The 20968-nt window shown below is 32.7% G+C and overlaps 1 protein-coding gene across 9 annotated transcripts in view; it reads left to right on the top strand.

Moving 5' to 3' along the window:
- LOC143248608 (transcriptional regulator protein Pur-beta-like) overlaps nt 1–20968 on the top strand; it is a 94336-nt gene that overhangs the window by 61371 nt on the left and 11997 nt on the right. For 8 of the 9 annotated variants that reach the window (XM_076497102.1, XM_076497108.1, XM_076497109.1 and 5 more), the window contains exons 2-6: nt 10645–10763; nt 13069–13171; nt 15464–15582; nt 17526–17658; nt 19229–19335. In XM_076497102.1, the coding sequence (XP_076353217.1) occupies nt 10645–10763; nt 13069–13171; nt 15464–15582; nt 17526–17658; nt 19229–19335 (581 nt within the window). The remainder of the gene's footprint in view (nt 1–10644; nt 10764–13068; nt 13172–15463; nt 15583–17525; nt 17659–19228; nt 19336–20968) is intronic. The other variant, XM_076497104.1, reaches the window with a different exon arrangement.

Raw genomic sequence — 20968 nt, forward strand, 5'->3', positions numbered from 1 at the left:
TGTTGGGCAGGTGGTTAGGGTACTCGACTCGGAATCTGAGGGTCTCAGGTTCGAATCCCACTTCCACCAAACATCTTTCCCCTTTCAATGGTAGGAGCATTATAACGTGACAGTCAATCCCACTATTCGTTGATAAAAGAGCAGACCCAGAGTTGGTGGTGATGACTAGCTGTTAAATTAGGAACGACTAGCGTAGGTAGTCGGTCTGTTTTGTTTGTTTGTTTTGAATTAAGCACAAAGCTACACAATGGGCTATCTGTGCTCTGCCCACCACGGGTATCAAAACCCGGATTTTAGTGTGTAAGTCCGCAGACATGCCGCTGGGTCACTGGAGGGGACGCGCAGGTAGTCCTCGCTTATCTTTGAGCGAAATTCTTAAACACCAAGTAATTTAGTATTCGCACACCACAACTTACTGCTATCGGTATTGTTGACATGAAACTGACCACAGACGATGTTCCAATGAAAACACACCTTCAGACTGTTAACATATTTCTCGGTTGCTTCATATTAATAACACAGAGGGAACTTGTGTGGAACTGTTCTATTTCGTTTAGTAATGAACGCGTGTTTTTGAAGTATTCTTAATTATAATGTTATGCTACTATAAAAAGAGCAACAATCACTTCCAAATTATCTTCCACCTGCACGGAAACATGGAAGGAACTGAAAACGTACCAGTCTTGGACGTTATGATTTGTTTTTATTATAGCTGTCACACCATCCTGACGTTACAGGCCGTTTTCTTTTAGGTTCTAGGAAATGCACAGAGCTTCGACTAACATCAGTTAATTGTCTTTACCACCAATCCCACGTATACTATACGCTTGACTGAAGTGCAGGTGTATCTGTTTTAGTCAGTATACCATTTTACCAAAAGAACAAACAATCAAGTACATGTTATTACAGTTATTTTCCTCTTATTATTTCGTGTACGTTTCTTGTTATATATAGTAAATATTGTGTAGATTTCCTTAAGTAGCGATAACTCAATACAGGATATTCAGCTGTGCAAAGTTTGACCCGGTCATTAGCCTTCTATTGGCCTCTTGAATACAAGTAAACCTCTGAATGGAAATGTCTAGATATTTACTAAAACTTGGGTGTTCGATTATTTAAATGTTCTACAATAAGATGCGTATTTTTTATTGTATTGATAGTTTGGTCTTTCAGTCTTGACTCCATATTAGGGAGTCGTACCGTTTTCAGAAGCGAGTTATAAGATTCATGTTTCAGAGGTATGCGTCAGAAGTAAGTCTTTTGTGAAGTCTTTACAATATATCTACTGAGACGCGTGTTAATAGAAGGTTTACAGTGCATATTTTTTTCAGACCACAATCCCGAAGTCGCTATATAATAAATATACCTATTACAATACATAACAGTTGTAATGCCTCATCTTTCAGGTATTGAACTTGAATACTGCCTGTTTTTTAAAAGCTGGGTGTAATTAGGGTATCCTAGTTTCGTGCCTTGCTTTGTTACACTATATTGTATCGTTCTGCTCGGTAACATTTGAGTGACTTAATGTTTTTGGTGTTTCTAGTATCTTAACTCCCCTAGCTTCTGAGAAGTTACTGAGTGAATTTATTATTCTAAGCTTTCAAAAGTGAAAGTTCTTATCAAATGAATGAAATTACATACATCCAAGTCTGTAGGCATAATCTACAGGTACCTTGGAGACGGCTCTTTCAGTTCAGTATTACTGTGAGTCCATTTCGTGAAGTGACTCAACGTATGTACGATACTTTTAACTTTGAAGTCCAGATGATTTAAAAGCACTTCGTTTCAGAAAGCAGACACGCGCGGTGTTATCTTCGTGCGTATCTCTCGTTGGTTGTTCAAGTAGATCTTTGGTTTAGCTTTATTATAAAGTGCTTGACGTTGTCTGTAAAAACAAAGGCGAAAGCATCTGAAGCCGTTTAATAAAATTGACGTGTTTCATTGTAACAGTGTATATGTGGCACGTGCACTTGAGTAATTACGTCTGTGGATGAGCAGATCAGTTTTTGATACCAAAAGCAAGAATTTCGAGGTATACTGCGTAGGTAGCGCTGTACCCTAATGGTTTATATATAACATCGTGTACTTGTAAGAAAAACAAATGTCACATTCCACGCCCACTTTTTTTTGCAAATGATAAAAATCGTCACGTGGATTCACTCGATTTTCTTCTTTTCAGAAGCTGTTGAAATTTGACATACAAGTTTCCCTCTTACCCGTGGTTAAAGGTAGTAAAGTAGTGTGGTTTTAGTTTTGTTTTTGGTTTTTTCACTCACAACGATCAACATATGTATATTGTGGAATGTTAGTGAATTGTGTCATTTTAATTTAAGTTTCATACTAATTCAGGCTTGGCATGGCCAGGTGGATTAAGGCGTTCGACTCGTAATCTGAGGGTTGCGCGTTCGAATCCCCGTCGCACTAAATATGCTCGCCCTTTCAGCCGTGGGGGCGTTGTAATGTGACGATCAATCCCACTATTCGTTGGTAAAAGAGTAGTCCAAGAGTTTGCGGTGGGTGGTGGTGACTAGCTGCCTTCCCTCTAGTCTTACACTGCTAAATTAGGGACGGCTAGCGCAGATAGCCCTCGTGTAGTTTTGCGTGAAATTCAACCATAACCTATTTCAAGATAACTCTTTAAATGTAAGTAAACATTTTTTTATATCGCCGAACTTCTGCATTTATCGTTCCCCGAAGGTTGGAGTTCGTTTGACATTGGTGAACCTAAAAAAGTTGGAAAAGTTAGTGTCCTGTATACGTGTGACAACTGGCTGTCGTGTTCCACAAATGTTTGACATTTGCAATGAAACATAACAGTTCTTGAGTTGCATCAGTCTTTGTAATTTCAAGTACTCCGAAAATCCTTTATGGTGCATGTCTAGGAAACGCTGTGACCCAGATAAGTGTTGTGTGTGGTATCCATGTTAAAGACACTTATTGATTGGAACTTCGCCATTCATTGAATGAGGGGTAAGGCGTTTAGTGGGTAACGACTTCTCTGTTCAACCTTGCATAGTACTTAAAAGCACAAAATTTTAAGTTGAATGTTATGGTATTTAAAAAAACAAAACGTGCTGGGACACAGAACATCACTGGTGTATGTGTGTGGACTTTCGTATTTTGTACTTTCCACAAGCTCGTCCGGTAAATTAATCACTTCAACATGTCTTAAGGCTCGTGATTTAATACCGACACCATTATTATTGTAATAATTAAAGTCACGGTATTATTTGTTTTGAAATTCCAGTAACTTATAAGGTTTGAAGAACAGTGAATAGCTTGCGCATTTCTGTGTCTTTGGGGTCTACATTCCAAACTACATAAAATTTGTAACAAGTTTCCCAAACTTTTATCGCTGTGAGACACATCTTTAATTACTAAAACCTCGTGCGCAAACCACTAATTTTAATGTTCACCGATTCTACTTTCACTTCTCATTCCAACGGATGTTATTGTAATTATTTATTATGTTGTAAACGGATATAAAATAATGAAACTTTTTACGAAACACTGGCTTAATGAGTGGAATAATTCTGTAAATTCGTTAAAATATGTTTGTTTTTTTTCTGTGTGTGCGTAATGAAAACAATTTTTGTTGTTGCATAGTTGGGAACTGATCAGTTTCAACTCGTAGTACCACGTCATTTTCAGAAACCGAAATATATTCGTACTTTCATGTAAATTTGTAAAATTAGACTTAATTAGATCCCACGTGCAGTACAGCGAATTGATATAATTTTATTTTTAATTGGTTAAATTTTATTGTATTTAAGCCGGCTGTATAATGCACAGAAAGGGGGCGACACATTGGTGTATTTATAAAGGTTTATTGATGTTGATTTTATATTGGAAATTTCTTAATAACATATCAGGTTTTATCTGACTAATCAAACCAGATTGTGATATGCGCTTCGATTTCTAAAGTGACTAAGAGCTTGAAAGAAGAAAACAAAAGAAACTGAAATGGATCGGATCAGTTTTTAAAATTCATTATTCGTATCTTTGAGAGGTTTATTCATTTTTGTTTCCTACTGGCGTATTTCAGGCTTACTGAACGTTATTATTTACGTGTTTTGTTTTTCATTTTATTAGTTGTTAATTAACTTACGAATTTTTCTGTAATCACTGTCTTATAAAGTTTCGAAACAAAATATGTTAAATAATTACTGATGATAGAGATTTGAAGAAGTTAATTGAACGAACGTTTACGAGTAAAACAAAACAACAACTGCGAACTCGTAAAATTAGCGACATCCTACCGCTACTAACCGCTTTGCGCAGTTCATTTGATAAGAGTAATATTCGCGCATCTTTGGAATGCGGTATATTATCTATTGTGACGTGTGGTGCAGGATAATCCTATTTTGAATACAACAATACAATCTCTGCATTTCCAGCTTCTAACGTATTTTAAAACGCAACAGACGAAACGTTTGTTGCAGTATAGCAGTAGGACGAACGTTTAATCATGTGATTGGCCAGAAGGAAATAATAGCATCGCGTGATTGGTTAGTGTAATCGTGATGTTCTTCGAACGCTAGCAGTCACCTCAGACGAAGAGTATGATCCACAGTAGATCGTAGAAGTTCACGTTTCGCCAGGTGGAGAGGTGTGTTTGCGCACTATTTCCAAAAGAAACTAAGAAAAAAAAACATCTTTTGGCGAGACAAAACAATCTGTCTGTCTGTCTGGCGAAAATGTCTCGTCTGCTCGGACATTACTCTTACCGTGTAGTCTAGGGCTTTGAATTACGGATATTTCCCCGAAGTGCTAAGTCACATCTCGTATTTATTTGGATTTATTGGCAAAAACAAAAAAAAAACATTATTTACGTGGTTGTATGATTAATTTTTCTTCTTGTGACAAACAACATTTCTAATAACTAAACTAATTAGTCTTAACAGTTAATAATTTCACTGAAGTTTACTTAAAATATACACGTGATATGTTGTTTATAACATTTTTTTTTTACTTATGTTTAATAATTTTGCTTTTATTCAAAGCCTGGTAACATAATAAATAAGTCACACATTTTTTTAGTATATTCCCTAATTGATAAGTAAAGTATCTAAAGAACCGTTATGAAATAATCGAGGTACAATACAGCTTGTTGTTCGACATATAATCAACCCAGGTTTAAAGTAAATAATCTATTCGTTTGTTCTGTACATTTTCATCACCATTGGGAAACATAGAATTTGTTTGGATTTTTCATGTTTAGTACAGAATAAAAACTTCTAGAATGTTAGTTTATTGTTAATCGTTTTGTATAACGTGATTAGGTGATAAATCTGTATGGAAAAGAATGATTGGATGATAAGTGTACGTGGAAAATAATTTACTTTTTTGTTTTATGTCATTCAAAATGCAGTTGGATTGAATAAATGTTTGGTTTGTGTGTATGCGAGCATTGCATACAAACACGTACACACTTTTATGTTTGAATTTAACTTTATGTGTCGTATAAACCTTGTACACTTAAATGTTACTAGTTTTTTATTTTTTTTCTTAGAAATTATTCAACCAAATAATTACAGAAATCACTTTTTTTCCTTTTTACAATAAACGTAGGTAGTTTTCAGAACCAGGTGAATTGAAAGAACAAGCAGTGCGTTTGTTGTAGAGAGGAAAAATTATAATGTTTAGACATAAAACTGTGGTATCACATGACTGGTTTTGATGTTCCTAAAATATTTAGGAGCTTGTCAGAAAAGGTTGTTTTATCGTTTAATGTTATCTGAAGCAATACCCTGGGATATATTTTTACTAAATATCAGTATACCTTAACAAAACTACACTATTATGTATGATTAGTTAGGTTTGACCATGACATATTTCTGGAAGTTTCCCTGTAGAAATCCATTAGAGAGCCAGGTAGTTGTCCTCACATTGGATCTGAGAATCTGTAGTTTCTGCTTTGTTGTTAGAAAAGTATTTTCTGCACTTTATAGGCCATTGACTGTTGGTGGTAGTTGCTGTTGATTAACTATATCAGCTCAAAATTATAGATGGCTTGTGCAGGCAGCTCTTATCTGCCTGTGTATTAATAGCCGAGATTGAAACAAACATTCAGTGGTGAATAACTAATATAAATATTGAAAGTTAATTTGGAGTAACAAAATACAAACTGTCAAGTTGTTTAATATACAGACTGAAATAAAACTGTCAACTAATAACTGTAATAAAATTAATGATCCTTATTGAGGGAGGTTTTAAGTAGATCTGTTATGTTATTGTAACACAGCCTCCTAGAAAACTACAACTTAGCTCAACATTATTATTTTATTGAGGGAGGTTTTAAGTAGATCTGTTATGTTATTATAACACAGACTCATAGAAAACTGCAACTTAGCTCAACATTATTATTTTATTGAGGGAGATTTTAAGTAGATCTGTTATGTTATTATAACACAGCCTCATAGAAAACTACAACTTAGCTCAACATTATTATTTTATTGAAGGAGGTTTTAAGTAGATCTGTTATGTTATTATAACACAGACTCATAGAAAACTGCAACTTAGCTCAACATTATTATTTTATTGAGGGAGGTTTTAAGTAGATCTGTTATGTTATTATAACACAGACTCATAGAAAACTGCAACTTAGCTCAACATTATTATTTTATTGAGGGAGGTTTTAAGTAGATCTGTTATGTTATTATAACACAGACTCATAGAAAACTGCAACTTAGCTCAACATTATTATTTTATTGAGGGAGATTTTAAGTAGATCTGTTATGTTATTATAACACAGCCTCATAGAAAACTACAACTTAGCTCAACATTATTATTTTATTGAAGGAGGTTTTAAGTAGATCTGTTATGTTATTATAACACAGACTCATAGAAAACTGCAACTTAGCTCAACATTATTATTTTATTGAAGGAGGTTTTAAGTAGATCTGTTATGTTATTATATCACAGACTCATAGAAAACTACAACTTAGCTCAACATTATTATTTTATTGAGGGAGATTTTAAGTAGATCTGTTATGTTATTATAACACAGCCTCATAGAAAACTACAACTTAGCTCAACATTATTATTTTATTGAAGGAGGTTTTAAGTAGATCTGTTATGTTATTGTAACACAGTCTCATAGAAAACTACAACTTAGCTCAACATTATTATTTTATTGAAGGAGGTTTTAAGTAGATCTGTTATGTTATTATATCACAGCCTCATAGAAAACTACAACTTAGCTCAACATTATTATTTTATTGAAAGAGGTTTTAAGTAGATCTGTTATGTTATTATATCACAGCCTCATAGAAAACTACAACTTAGCTCAACATTATTATTTTATTGAAGGAGGTTTTAAGTAGATCTGTTATGTTATTATATCACAGCCTCATAGAAAACTACAACTTAGCTCAACATTATTATTTTATTGAAGGAGGTTTTAAGTAGATCTGTTATGTTATTGTAACACAGTCTCATAGAAAACTACAACTTAGCTCAACATTATTATTTTATTGAAGGAGGTTTTAAGTAGATCTGTTATGTTATTATATCACAGCCTCATAGAAAACTACAACTTAGCTCAACATTATTATTTTATTGAAGGAGGTTTTAAGTAGATCTGTTATGTTATTATAACACAGACTCATAGAAAACTACAACTTAGCTCAACATTATTATTTTATTGAGGGAGATTTTAAGTAGATCTGTTATGTTATTATAACACAGACTCATAGAAAACTACAACTTAGCTCAACATTATTATTTTATTGAGGGAGATTTTAAGTAGATCTGTTATGTTATTATATCACAGCCTCATAGAAAACTACAACTTAGCTCAACATTATTATTTTATTGAAGGAGGTTTTAAGTAGATTTGTTATGTTATTGTAACACAGTCTCATAGAAAACTACAACTTAGCTAAAACTACAACCAAATTATCCACAGTACCATATACTAAAATATAATAAAGTATCCACACAATATAATAAACACTAATAAAATATCCACAGTACCATACACTAAAATATAACAAAATATCCACAGTACCATACACTAAAATATAACAAAATATCCACAGTACCATACACTAAAATATAGCACAATATTCACAGTACCATGCACTAACATAATAAACTATCAACAGTACCATATACAAAAATATCCACAATACCATATGCTAATAAATAATAAAATATCTATAATACCATACACTGAAAGACAATAAAATATCCACAATACCATACACTGAAAGACAATAAAATATCCACAATACCATACACTGAAAGACAAAATATCCACAATACCATATAGATATATATAATTAAGTATCCCTAGTACCATACACTAAAATATAGCAAAATATCCACAGTACCATACACTAAAATATAACAAAATATCCACAGTACCACATACTACAATATAACAAAATATCTACAGAACCACATGCTAATATGTGACAAAATAACCACGGTACCATGCACTAACATATAATAAAATATCAACACTACCATGCACTAACATAATAAAATATCAACACTACCATGCACTAACATAATAAAATATCCACAGTATCATACACTAAAATATGAAAAATATCCACAGTACTATATAGCAAAATATAACAAAATATCCACAGATCCATACACTAAATATAACAAATTATCCACAGTACCACACACTAAAATATAACAATATATCCACAGTGCCATACACTAACATGTAATAAAAATTCAACACTACCATGTACTAAAATATAACAAAATACCCACAGTACCATTTACTAAAATATGACAAAATATGTACAGCACCATGCACTAACATATCATAAAATACCCACGGTACCATTTACTAAAATATGACAAAATATCTACAGCACCATGCACTAACATATCATAAAATATCAACAGTACCATATAGTAAAATATTATAAAATATTCACAGAACCACACACTAAAATATAACAAAATATCCATAGTACTATACACTAACATATAATAAATAGATACTCGGGCCTTAAGTATTTAAATAATATTTATCAAATCTTTCTTGCTATAACCAATCATTATGCATTTTTCAAAAATGTTGCAATTGTTACAAAATATAAATCTTTGTGTCAGGTGTTTTCTGATAGACATCTCCACAGTGGCACAGTTTGCGGACATGTACGGCTAGAATCTGGGTTTCAACACCCGTGATTGGCAGAGCACAGACACCCCAATGTGTAGCTCTGTGCTTAACTTCAAACAAACAAAACTTGGGTCCGTTATATTTATGAAATCCCCCCCCTACAGTTTCACAGTGGTATGTCTATGGATTTACAATGCTAGAAACTGGGTTTGTATACCAGTGGTGGGGAGAGCACAGGTATTTCATTGTGTAACTCTATACTTAATTCCAAAGTCAGTCAGTTTTCTTACAGTTTGCAAAACATAAGAGACAGAATTGTAAGCTCTGCTGCTTCAAGTTGAATAGTGTTTATTGTCTTCAATGGCAACGTGTTATAGGATTCTAATGAACAAAGTTCTTAGGGTTTAGTAGATGCTTGCCTGTTTTCACTATAGGTTTAAACTCTGAAAGTGAATTAGCTCACACTAATAGAAAATGTAGAATAGCACACAAGTCCTGAATCTTTGATTGTTAATTTAACAAAGCTGTAAACGTTGTACAAAATAGTTCACCTTCTGTTCATTGCAAAATGAATATTCAACTGATAAAGAATCGGAGATTGAGTAAAGTGGAAATGTTTTGAGTGTAAAAAAATATAATTGGATAATCATGCATGATTGTACTTGGATGGTGTTACAAAGAGTATGTCTACAAAACTTTGAGACATACTTGTATAACCTTGACCACGAGACTAACGATTTAAGCCAGTTTCCTGGGTGTAAGGGTGTTTCATGCTTGCCTTAAACTTGCACCATGTTATGTACATTGAGAAAATAACTAGACACATGACATGCATAGTTTAGTTAAGGTGCACTGTCATGACACCTGGCATATTACTGTACATTAAGTTTGTACAGTTAGAAGTTTGACAGCACTTCCTAGATAGTTATTAATTTCATGAATAGAAAGTGTTTCATTATATGTTAAATCTGATGATTTTATGTACCTTCCTTGTTTCTTCTAGCATCTTATTACCACAGAATCAGGATCTGCACTTTATCTGAGTTTATAGTAGGTGCTGTTAAATAAAAGCAGTTTTCTTCTAAGCTTTCAGTTAAAAATTAGGGTTAGTCAATATAGATGCCACTCAGGTAGTTTTAAGTAAGTATATAAGAAAGACTAAAGTAATTTGGTGCTCTTTATGCAGATAAGAAATTTATTTTCACTTGCTCCTGGGGTAAGACTTGAAACTAAAGGTCCTCTGGGTGAAAGGTTTACACCTGAAATTATTAAATTATTTGTGTATCTAATGAACCATTCGAGTTAACAAAAGAGTAGGTAATGTGGATGTTCTGTCTCGATTTGTGAAAGGAAATATGTTTTGTTTTCAGCTCTTATTTAAGAGTTTACCTCTGGGAATAATTTCATTGGAATAACTGAAAGACAGAGTTAAGTGGTAATTAGGCCAGAAAGGTTGAAGTACACTTAACAAACTATTAAGTTATTGACAGAGTGTGTGACAATTGTTTTTTTGCTGTTGAATGACTGTTTATCTCTTCCCCCTCCTACAGGGCAGCTTATGCCACCCCCAGAAGAAGAACTGGCCACAAAAGTGTTACAGATACAGTCCAAACGGTTTTACTTGGATGTTAAACAGAACAGAAGAGGAAGGTTCATCAAAGTTGCTGAGGTATTTTGTCGTTTAGCAGTTTACTACTGATGTAAAATGGATGCAGGTCCAAGCCAACCAAGCTTCTGTTTCATAACACAAAACGACTGGTTTTGAACTGTTATACTTGTATGCCATTGCTGTAAATTTAGTAGATAAATTCATTGCAGTTTTGTATGAAATTAAAAAAAAAAAAGTTTCATACTAGGATGCCAGTTCCACTGAAGTTAAATTTTCACCATTTAAAAGTGATGTCACAGGATAGAACCAGTATAAAATTATAATTTCTAGTGTTCGTACACTACCGGGTTTGATATGTCACCCACTAAACATTCAGTATCACAGTCCTGGTGGACAGATTATACTATGTTTCAAGTATTGTTCACAGAATACTAATAAAGATTTGTGACTGCTGTAACATGCAGGCACGTGATATACAAAGACCACGTTCTGACACTTTGTTGACAATGTCTTTATTTCCAAGTTTTTGACATGCAACATTAGGCCTAGAAAAAGAGCTGAAAATATTCCACAAACACACTAATGATGTTAGGTCCTTTGGTATTCCTTTTCTTCAGTGTTTTTTTGATGCTTTTAAAATAAAGAAGTTGCAGGATTCAGAAAGCAGCAGTGTTGTCACTGCTTTTATTGTAAATGTAAGTTCTCCAACTAAAGACTAGTATGAACTTTAAATTCTTCTTGAAAGTGAGGAGTGAAATAAAGGATCTGTTGGACCTTGGCCAGTCACTGGTGAATCACTGTTGCTGTTGGACCTTGGCCAGTCTCTGGTGAATCACTGTTGCTGTTGGACCTTGGCCAGTCACTGGTGAATCGCTGTTGCTCTTGGACCTTGGTCAGTCACTGGTGAATCGCTGTTGCTCTTGGACCTTGGACAGTCACTAGTGGATCACTGTTGCAGCATATAACAACTTTAAAACATTTCATAAGACTGTTATGAAGCATTAGAAATGTTTTCTCCAGGAGTGTTCTTAAACACTGTGCATTTTTCCTTTTGTACAACCTTCCAAGTCTTGGATGTATGCAAGAATTTTCTCTCTCTCTTGTTAAATAAACATCTTTTAAAGACATCACACACACATACACCAAGAAGAGTCATTTATTTGGTGGAAAAAAAATAATTGTGAACTTGGCATGTGTAAAATGTAGAAAAGCTATTGAACTGTGGGGTTGTTGTTTTTTATATGAACATATCTTTTAATTGAATAATGTATGCCACACTGAGTAGTAATAGCATTAATTTGAAACTTGAATGCTCTAAAAGGGGACATGGGGCACCATTTTGAGACTGTTGACATTTTCATAAAATACAATGGTACATACACTGTGAGTGACAATAGGTTTAGTTTTCATTTAATATTGGTTTCATGTATTTTGTTACTGACTTCAGTTGAGCTTTTATCTTGGTAGCAAAGCAGTCAAATTGGAATTGCTGCTATATTGATCCATTCATCCAGTTGTTTATTTAATTGATTTGTATATTTCAGTAAAGTTAGTTTGGCAAACTCTGGACATCTTGTTAAACCATCTAGAGAAAGAGAGGGTAAACCCTAATTCATACAGATAGAGAGGTCTTAGTAATAAAATATTAAATTTGAATGTGTTTCAGAATTTTCACCTAACATTTTCCATGCATACTTAGTAATGAATAAAATGTACACTTGTTTTAAAAAATTCTTTGTTAATTTAGATTCAATTGCTGTAATCTCTCCTTTTGGTCTCAAAATGTTAATCATTACCAGAACTTGATGTTGGAGCTTAGTCAGTTTATTCTGGAACTAATATAACCCAAGAATGACCAAATGAAAGAAAACATTCCTTCTCTTATTAAAGATTGGCTGAAAGAAGAAGTGAATGTTAACAATTCTGGAAATTCAATATTGATATTAAAATAAAACTGTTCTCATCATCAGTTTTTTTTTGTATGTAAGTTGTCTTGAGAAATAACATGTGCCTTACAGACACAGTGGTAGCTAATTTTAGGTGTGGTGTATATTATACAATTAAATGTTTATATATGTGTTCTTAAAGTTTCATTATTTCGAATATGGTTTTGATTTATTGTGCAAAATTTACACATTTTAAAACATTTGTTATTAAAAGTTTGTTGAATCACGCTATCACGAGAGAAATAGTTCTATATGTTCAGTTTTAATTTCCTCTTTGTGGATATGAGGATTATTAGTTAGTGAAATGAATCATGTATTTTTGTGTTGTAATTTTTTGGCAAAGCTACAGTCACATTGAATGTTTGGAAGTTTTTGTTATTGAAACAGTGTAATGAAATTGTACGTTTAAAATTATGCAGGTTGGTCCTGCAGGTAGAAAAAGTCGTCTGTTATTAGCAATGTCCACAGCTCTAGAATTGCGAGATCATTTGACATCTTTTAGTGAAATATACGCTTCACTGGGTAAGTAGGGTCATTATAATATACTCTTATGCATTCTTTCTTAGTGTGAAATTGGACAAAAGCCAGACTGTGTTTGTTTTTAAAAGTCTACAAATTCTTGGAAACTAAATCGTATTAGATTGATTTCATTCTAACTTCTTGGGAATCAGGTTTTAGTTTTGTTTTTAAACTGATTTTGTTAGAATTGAAACATTCACCTTGGTAAGATGAAAAGGAACAAAGTTTTTCTCTTTTAATATTTTAAGTTCAAAGAAACTTAAACTTATTTTTTCACTGTTCGTAAGAGCATTATGTAACGGGTATATTGTGACGACAGAACGTAATAGTGTGAGTTAGTATTGGAAGAGCAATATATCTCTTAAAAATCTATTTCATGAATTTCAATTAGCAATAAACATGTAATATTATGAGATTCAGGTTAATTGTTGCAGGGACATTAAAGAAGGGCTTCTCTGGACCACTGTCTGTATTTATGAATTAATTCATTTATGAACATATTTAGATGTGTATAATTTTTGAGGTACTGATTTATTCAGTCTTGTTTAGACGTTATAAAAAAATCTTTTTAGTAGTCTAAACAAATGATAACTTGCGTGAATCAACCTTTCACTGTAATTAGAAATTATGCCATCATTTTCGTGTGTAGAAGACAAGTACGTATCAGGTATTTGTTTCTCACTCCAGCTTACTTGTATCAAGAAGGTTGTAGGTCCGTTCTAGAGTTTTGTAGTACATCTTTAACGGAAGTGTCTAACAGCACTCTCGTACAACAACCATATTCTTGGTGATGAGAAACCCACTTGAAGTAAAATGCATCTCAGAATGGCTGGTATGGGTATTAACACTTTTTTACTAGAAAAGCAGAGAAAAACATTTCAATCTTCCTAGGTCATCTTCAGGTTAACAAAGAGAGAGTTTACAACTGACTGTTGCTGGACACATGTCTTAAGGACGAGAGTATAAACAGGTACGGGATTGTAGGGCCTGTTTATACTTTCATTTTTACAATGTGCCTGGCAGTGGTCAGTTGTAAACCCTCTGTTTATTAACCTGATCGTGACCTAGGGAGGTCAAAATGTTGTTCTCTACTTTATTAGTAAAAGTGTTAATACCAATACCAGCTTTTCTGAGATATATTTTTACAGCAAGCTATATATTTCGTGGACTGTTCAAAATGTCTTATAGCAGCAACTTTGGTCAGGAATGATATGGTGCTTGGTGACCTTGACTTGCAGTCTTAGATTTGTGGGTTTGAACCTCATCACTAAATGTGCTTACTCTTTTAGCTATGGGAGCATTACAGTGTGATGATCAATCCCACTGTTTGTCTTTAGAAAGAGCCCAATAGTTGGTGTTGTCTTGCTGACTTCCCTGTAGTCTGTTACTTATAAACTAGGGAGTAACTAAGGATAACCATTGTGTAGCTTAGTGTGAAATTTAAAACAAACCAAGCAACAGTAACCCAAGTTTTAAACTAAACTTTGAACTTTGTTAATAAATACATAAAACATATGATGCATAGGTACTGAATACAGGTGTACAGTGATATATTTTAGTAGTGTTCATTACTTTGTAAACAACAAAATACTTCTGAGTAAAGTATTGCTACAAGTGTGTTGTTAACATAATGACTTTACACCTAATACAGGTATTTATCATGCATTCTGAGGATCTTTACCTGTGTAGAGTTTATAAAGAACCATTAGTTCCTATTTAAACTTTGACCTTTTATTATATTGGTAACAGACCTCATCAACTCACATTAGGTAACTCAGCTCACACTGTCAGCTCTTCCAAATTTCTTCATTTAACCCAGGTCAACAACTGAGGTTTTAATTTGTTGAAGCTTTATACAACTGTAAATATCCTTTCTTTTTTATCAAATTTAAAGGTGACTGTTTATAAAAAAATGCCAATAAATGTTTGACATTAGTAATTTCAAGTTTAATAACCTGTTCAGTTTCAAATATTATCCTGATTTTTTTTTTGTTTTTTAGATTTACATTCATAATTGATGAGCAAGTGTTACTAGAAAAATTAATTACCCAGTTTCATAAAAATTATGTTTTGCTGTGGCTGTTTTAGAGCCATTGAAATAAATTTTCAAAAATGTAGTCACAGTATCATATCAGGATCAGTCTGGAGCAGTGTTATGCTGATGATAATTAGATAAGACACAAAGTCCACTGAGGAGTTAATGTTACCTTGTGAGTGTCTTTTCACTGTATGAAATTTTTGTTTGTAATAATAAGTTTTCCTTTTAAGATGCTTTTTTGCTTCTGCTCCAATCAGGTCCACCTAATCCAGATAACTTACCAGAAGATGGCAAGTTAAAAAGTGAGGTGATGATAAAAGAAAACAGAAGGTATTATCTTGACCTTAAAGAGAATTCTAGAGGAAGGTTTTTACGAGTAAGTGTTTTATTACTTATTTCGTTACAACACAAGACTCGTTCCCGTGACAGAGAACAAACAGACATTTTAAATTTTTGACTTGCATACCTTGTTTATTTTATTAAATTATGTTTCTGACATGTAACATGTTTGAGAAATAGTAGCCCATAACTTCTGATGAAAGGCACACCTGCATATAGAATTTTAAAAGTTAAGAAAAGCAGTGTACATATAAATTTATTTCGGCATTAGAAAATACCCATTTAATGTTATTCATCAAGAAAAATGAAAAAAAAAATCCAATTTTTGTTGTTGCACAATGTTGACTCTCACCTGTAAACAGTATATTTATTGATTTTGTTGTCCCAAGACAGAAGCTACAGTTCCTTTGAAATATAAAATATTTCAAAATATTATTTTTCACCTTATCTTTCTTCTCTGTTAGTGATTTGGCATGTGACAGTGGTAATCTGATCTCAGTTTTGAAAACAGCCTAAGCCTAAGACCATGATATTCATTATTTTTGAATCACTGTCAAGTAAATAATGTAGTTTTAACAGTAATTTGAATATTTTTAATACATCAGCCAACCAGAGTTTTTATAGGTTGAATGAAGAATCTCAAAGGAAAATGTTAAATTGTAATTATTTGTTTTTCTATGACTAGGCATCAGGTAATTTTAGTTAGGCTTAATAAATATGGGAAGTGATAGATAACTTTTTAAATTATACTAGGTATTTTTTTTATTGACTGTTTTATCAAATTTAATGTATTCAAACATAACACACAAACGTAATACTTTATAAATCAAAACACTATAATTATTTAATATACAGTAGTCTCATCTAGTAAAAGATCCATTACAGACTAGAAGATAGACTGCAAAAATTAATGATTCAATTTAAAACTGTATGTATGAGCAATATTTTAAAAATTACTTTAATCATGGAATCCAATGCACAGACTCGTCAAGCCAAATATATTTAGGTATTTTAAAACATACAACACCATTTTCATCACCTAAATATAGAAGATATCTAATTACTAGTTGTTTATGTTGATTTAATATTTATTTATATAAAATCACATGACATGCTGAATTATCTTGAAGGGTTTGATCAGTCTTACCTGCATATATAAACAATATTACTACCAAAGGTCCCAGAGTTGATGATAATTCAACTTATATCAGAAAGTCAGTGTATGGGTTACCAGGTGATCTGTCAGTTTTGTTATGTTTTATGGTGAGAATTCATTTGCTTTAATTTGCAAAGTTCCAAATGAATTAAGCCAGTAAAATTGAGTGGATATGTAAAACAAAACTTTATCAACAATAACAGTTATTTGAAAATCTTAAGGTAGAAGTAACTGTCTTTAATCAGTTTTCTGAACGGAGCCTTACGACAACATTCTGAAAGTTTTGTAACCTTAAATTGAAAAATATTCTAAAAATTATTTATTTTTTTATATGCAGCTTGGTTAAGTACTTCACTGTGAAAATATAACAGACTATGTGTATCTGAAAAGTGGTTTAGAACTGGTTTAACAATATTAGTATAATTAACATTTAGCATATTTTATTTTCCTTGTGATAAACAACAAATAAATTTTTATCAGCTTAGTGTAGCAAAAGTATATAGCATCTTTAATTTATGTGTTAACCCCTAGTAGCACACAGACTTATAATGCTACAAATTGGGTTTCAATACCTGTAGTGGGCATGGCACAGATTGCCTATTGCGTAGCCTGTGCTTAGCTATAAACAAACAAAATTCCCATGTTTTAATTTTGTCAAAAACGCATCGTTTATTTTAACATTAACAAGCTGTATTGAGATTTGTAACTTGTGATTTCTTAGGGTATTTTTAGAAAATATTTCATTTCTTCCACCATGGCTTAAAGGTATTTCAATTTTACATCCCACCATCTTTATTTACTGACATCTTTCCCCAATCCTGTAGATTTCACAAACAATAGCCAGAGGAGGTCCACGTTCTCAAGTTGCTGTACCAGCACAAGGAATGATAGAGTTTCGTGATGCTTTAACTGACCTTCTGGAAGAATTTGGCACAGAAGATGACATGTCCTATGGTAGTAAGTTTGTTTTATTTAACCACTTAATATGTGTAACTAAACTATCAGCTGTCTTGTGTGATGAGAAGAAGAGAATGAAGCAGGCGACAGGTGTGTGTAGACGTAAAGAGTGTGTGTGATGAAGCAGGCGACAGGTGTGTGTGGACGTAGAGTGTGTGTGATGAAGCAGGCGACAGGTGTGTGTGGACGTAGAGTGTGTGTGATGAAGCAGGCGACAGGTGTGTGTGGACGTAGAGTGTGTGTGTGATGAAGCAGGCGACAGGTGTGTGTGGGCGTAGAGTGTGTGTGATAAAGCAGAAGCGACAGGTGTGTGTGGGCGTAGAGTGTGTGTGATGAAGCAAGCGACAGGTGTGTGTAATGATAAAGCAAGGAACAGGTATATGCAAAGCGTAGAGTGTGTGATGATAAAGCAAGCGACAGGTGTATATAGCGTAGAGTGTGTGTGTGATAAACAGAGCAACAGGTGTGTGTAAAGCGTAGAGAGTGTGTGTGTGTGATGAAGCAGGCGACAGGTGTGTGTAGACGTAGAGTGTGTGTGATGAAGCAGGCGACAGGTGTGTGTAGCGTAGAGTGTGTGTGATGAAGCAGGCGACAGGTGTGTGTGGACGTAGAGTGTGTGTGATGAAGCAGGCGACAGGTGTGTGATGAAGCAGAGAGTGTTGAGTGAATGAATTGCATTTTTCTAAAACATTGTAAGAAACTGAAAATAATACTGTGATAATATACTGGAATAATTTTGTAGTGGAGCAAGAATCTTGTATATGTGCAATGAGTAGTAATGTTTAATTCTTTTATTCTATAAATTTATTATTTATTTATTTATTCTATAGATGTAATTGGAAGAGATAAACTACCAAAAATATTAATAAATTAAGTCACACTTTGGAGAGACAAGTTTGTTTTTAGTAGGTAAACTGCCACATTAAGTAATTTCTCTTTTTAACTTATTTGTTGTTTAGAAATTATAAATTGAAATTTGGGTTAGCATAAATTGGGTTGGTTAAATAACTTTGATTTGAACAAAGTATAAATTTATGTAGAGATGCTTACGTAACAAGATTGGTTTGAAATCAGTTATACTGTTTGAACATATAAATTAAATCTGCACAATTCTGAGCATTGTTTGTTTAATTGACATTTTGATTCTATATAAATAATTCCATTTGGATAGGTTGAAGAGTGCCATGTGTTTTGTTCTGTTTTTTATTTCTCTTAAACTGCTCATCTGTGTACATGTAAATAAACATGGGTACTTCATTAATATGATGTACATGTAAATAAACATGGGTACTTCATTAATATGATGTACATGTAAATAAACATGGGTACTTCATTAATATGATGTACATGTAAATAAACATGGGTACTTCATTAATATGATGTACATGTAAATGAACATGGGTACTTCATTAATATGATGTACATGTAAATGAACATGGGTACTTAATTATTATAATATGTACATGTAAATGAACATGGGTACTTCATTAATATGATGTACATGTAAATGAACATGGGTACTTCATCAATATGAAATACAGTAATTTTTTTTTACCTTGTTCTCTTTCAGGATTCAAAGGGGAGCTTCCTGAAGCTCGCCATATGCGTATAGAAAACAAGAACTTTTATTTTGACATAGGCCAAAATAGCAGGGGGATCTATATGCGAATATCTGAGGTAGGCTAGCATTAATTAAGTGCACTGTGTGCAACAAAAGCTTTATTATTACTCAAATAAAGCACTTGTTACTAGGCTTTTATGAGGGATACTGTGTGTGTTTGTTATTCAATACAATGCCACCTCCTGGTATGTTACTAGGCTTTTATGAGGGATACTGTATGTGTTTGTTATTCAATACAATGCCACCTCCTGGTAGCCGACTAGTAAATATGAGGGCTTGTAATTCAAAAAACTGGTTTTTACTGTACATTAAAGCACAGTACTGATTTAGCCTGTTGTATATCTTTGTTGTTGTTGTCAGGTCAAATGAGCATTAGGATAAGCAAGTATTTTAACATGTGTAATTATTAAACAGTTTATTATTGAATGTCAGAATAGAAAAACAGATAAAAATGGTGGACAGGTGTTTATGAAAATGAAGAAATTGTAAATATATAAAAATAAACAAGAAGAACATTCTTAAAGAAAACCAAATAAGTGGATTTTTTTAAATATATTAATTCATCGTATCTTTTATTTTCTACATCTCAGTCAGAAAATTTAGCTTTATTTTGCCTAAAGAAATATGCTGATCATAATATCGAATAAAATGACATGTTGAATTTATATTGTTCCACAACCCAACCAGATCAGTTTAGTACATTCTGTAATAAGTCTGCCTTTATTTATTAATTTTTCTTTTTAATTATAAATGTTCTCATTTCTTGGGTTTGTTAACTTTAGTTATTTGTAAAATGTGATTGCTGTGGTATTCAACTTGAAAAGTCTCCAGCTGAAAATAGTTTGGACACAAACTTGTTGCATAGGTTTGAATTAAGAGAAGTTAAACTACAACAATGAAAGAAGAAAAGTTACTATTTACATATAATTTTTGAGTCAAGTTTTCAACCTGAAGTCATCAGCTATGATTTGCCTCAAAGGTTGTTATAGAGCAGATCGAATGCCCAAATAGTATTAAAAACTAGAGACTAAAATTTTAGGTTTTCCCTGCCAAAAAAGCCAGTAATAAATTTGTTATATTAATTAGTGATTTAACGAAGTTAAGTAATAATTATTCTCCAACACTGGAAACTTCTGAAATTCAGTTAGGTTCACAAAAACTCTAAAACATCAGTTATGTAGCATAAGGTCCACAAAAAGTTAAATGATTCAAAATATGTTTTTTTTTTGCTTTGTGGCGTTAGAAACTTCTTTAGAGGTTTTGCTCATGAAATATCTGTAGATGTTGTGCGATAAGTTACTTTTCATGTTATTTATTCGCTTGATGACTTAGCAGTAAGTTTTGAGGCTTGTAATTCTAAGATTCATGATGGGCGTATTGTGGATAGCTTATTATGCAGCTTTGTGCTTTTAAAAACAAAATATTTATTTTATGTTAGGATGAAAGTACCACAAATTATTTCTACATTAATTCTGAAAAACTGATATTATAACAAAGCTGGTAATTTGTCATAAAATATACATGAAATCTGGTCATTTTAAATAGCAAAAAAATATAATTTTGTTTTGAAAACAAAGGGATATTAACCAATGTTGTTTATATTTAACAGTGTATATATGACAGCAGACCTAATGTGTGTATAACTTTTGTTTACATATTATATTTTGTGATTAATTTGTATATATCACT

Source organism: Tachypleus tridentatus, chromosome 4 (genome assembly GCF_004210375.1).
Source record: "Tachypleus tridentatus isolate NWPU-2018 chromosome 4, ASM421037v1, whole genome shotgun sequence".
NCBI classification, from domain to species: domain Eukaryota; kingdom Metazoa; phylum Arthropoda; class Merostomata; order Xiphosura; family Limulidae; genus Tachypleus; species Tachypleus tridentatus.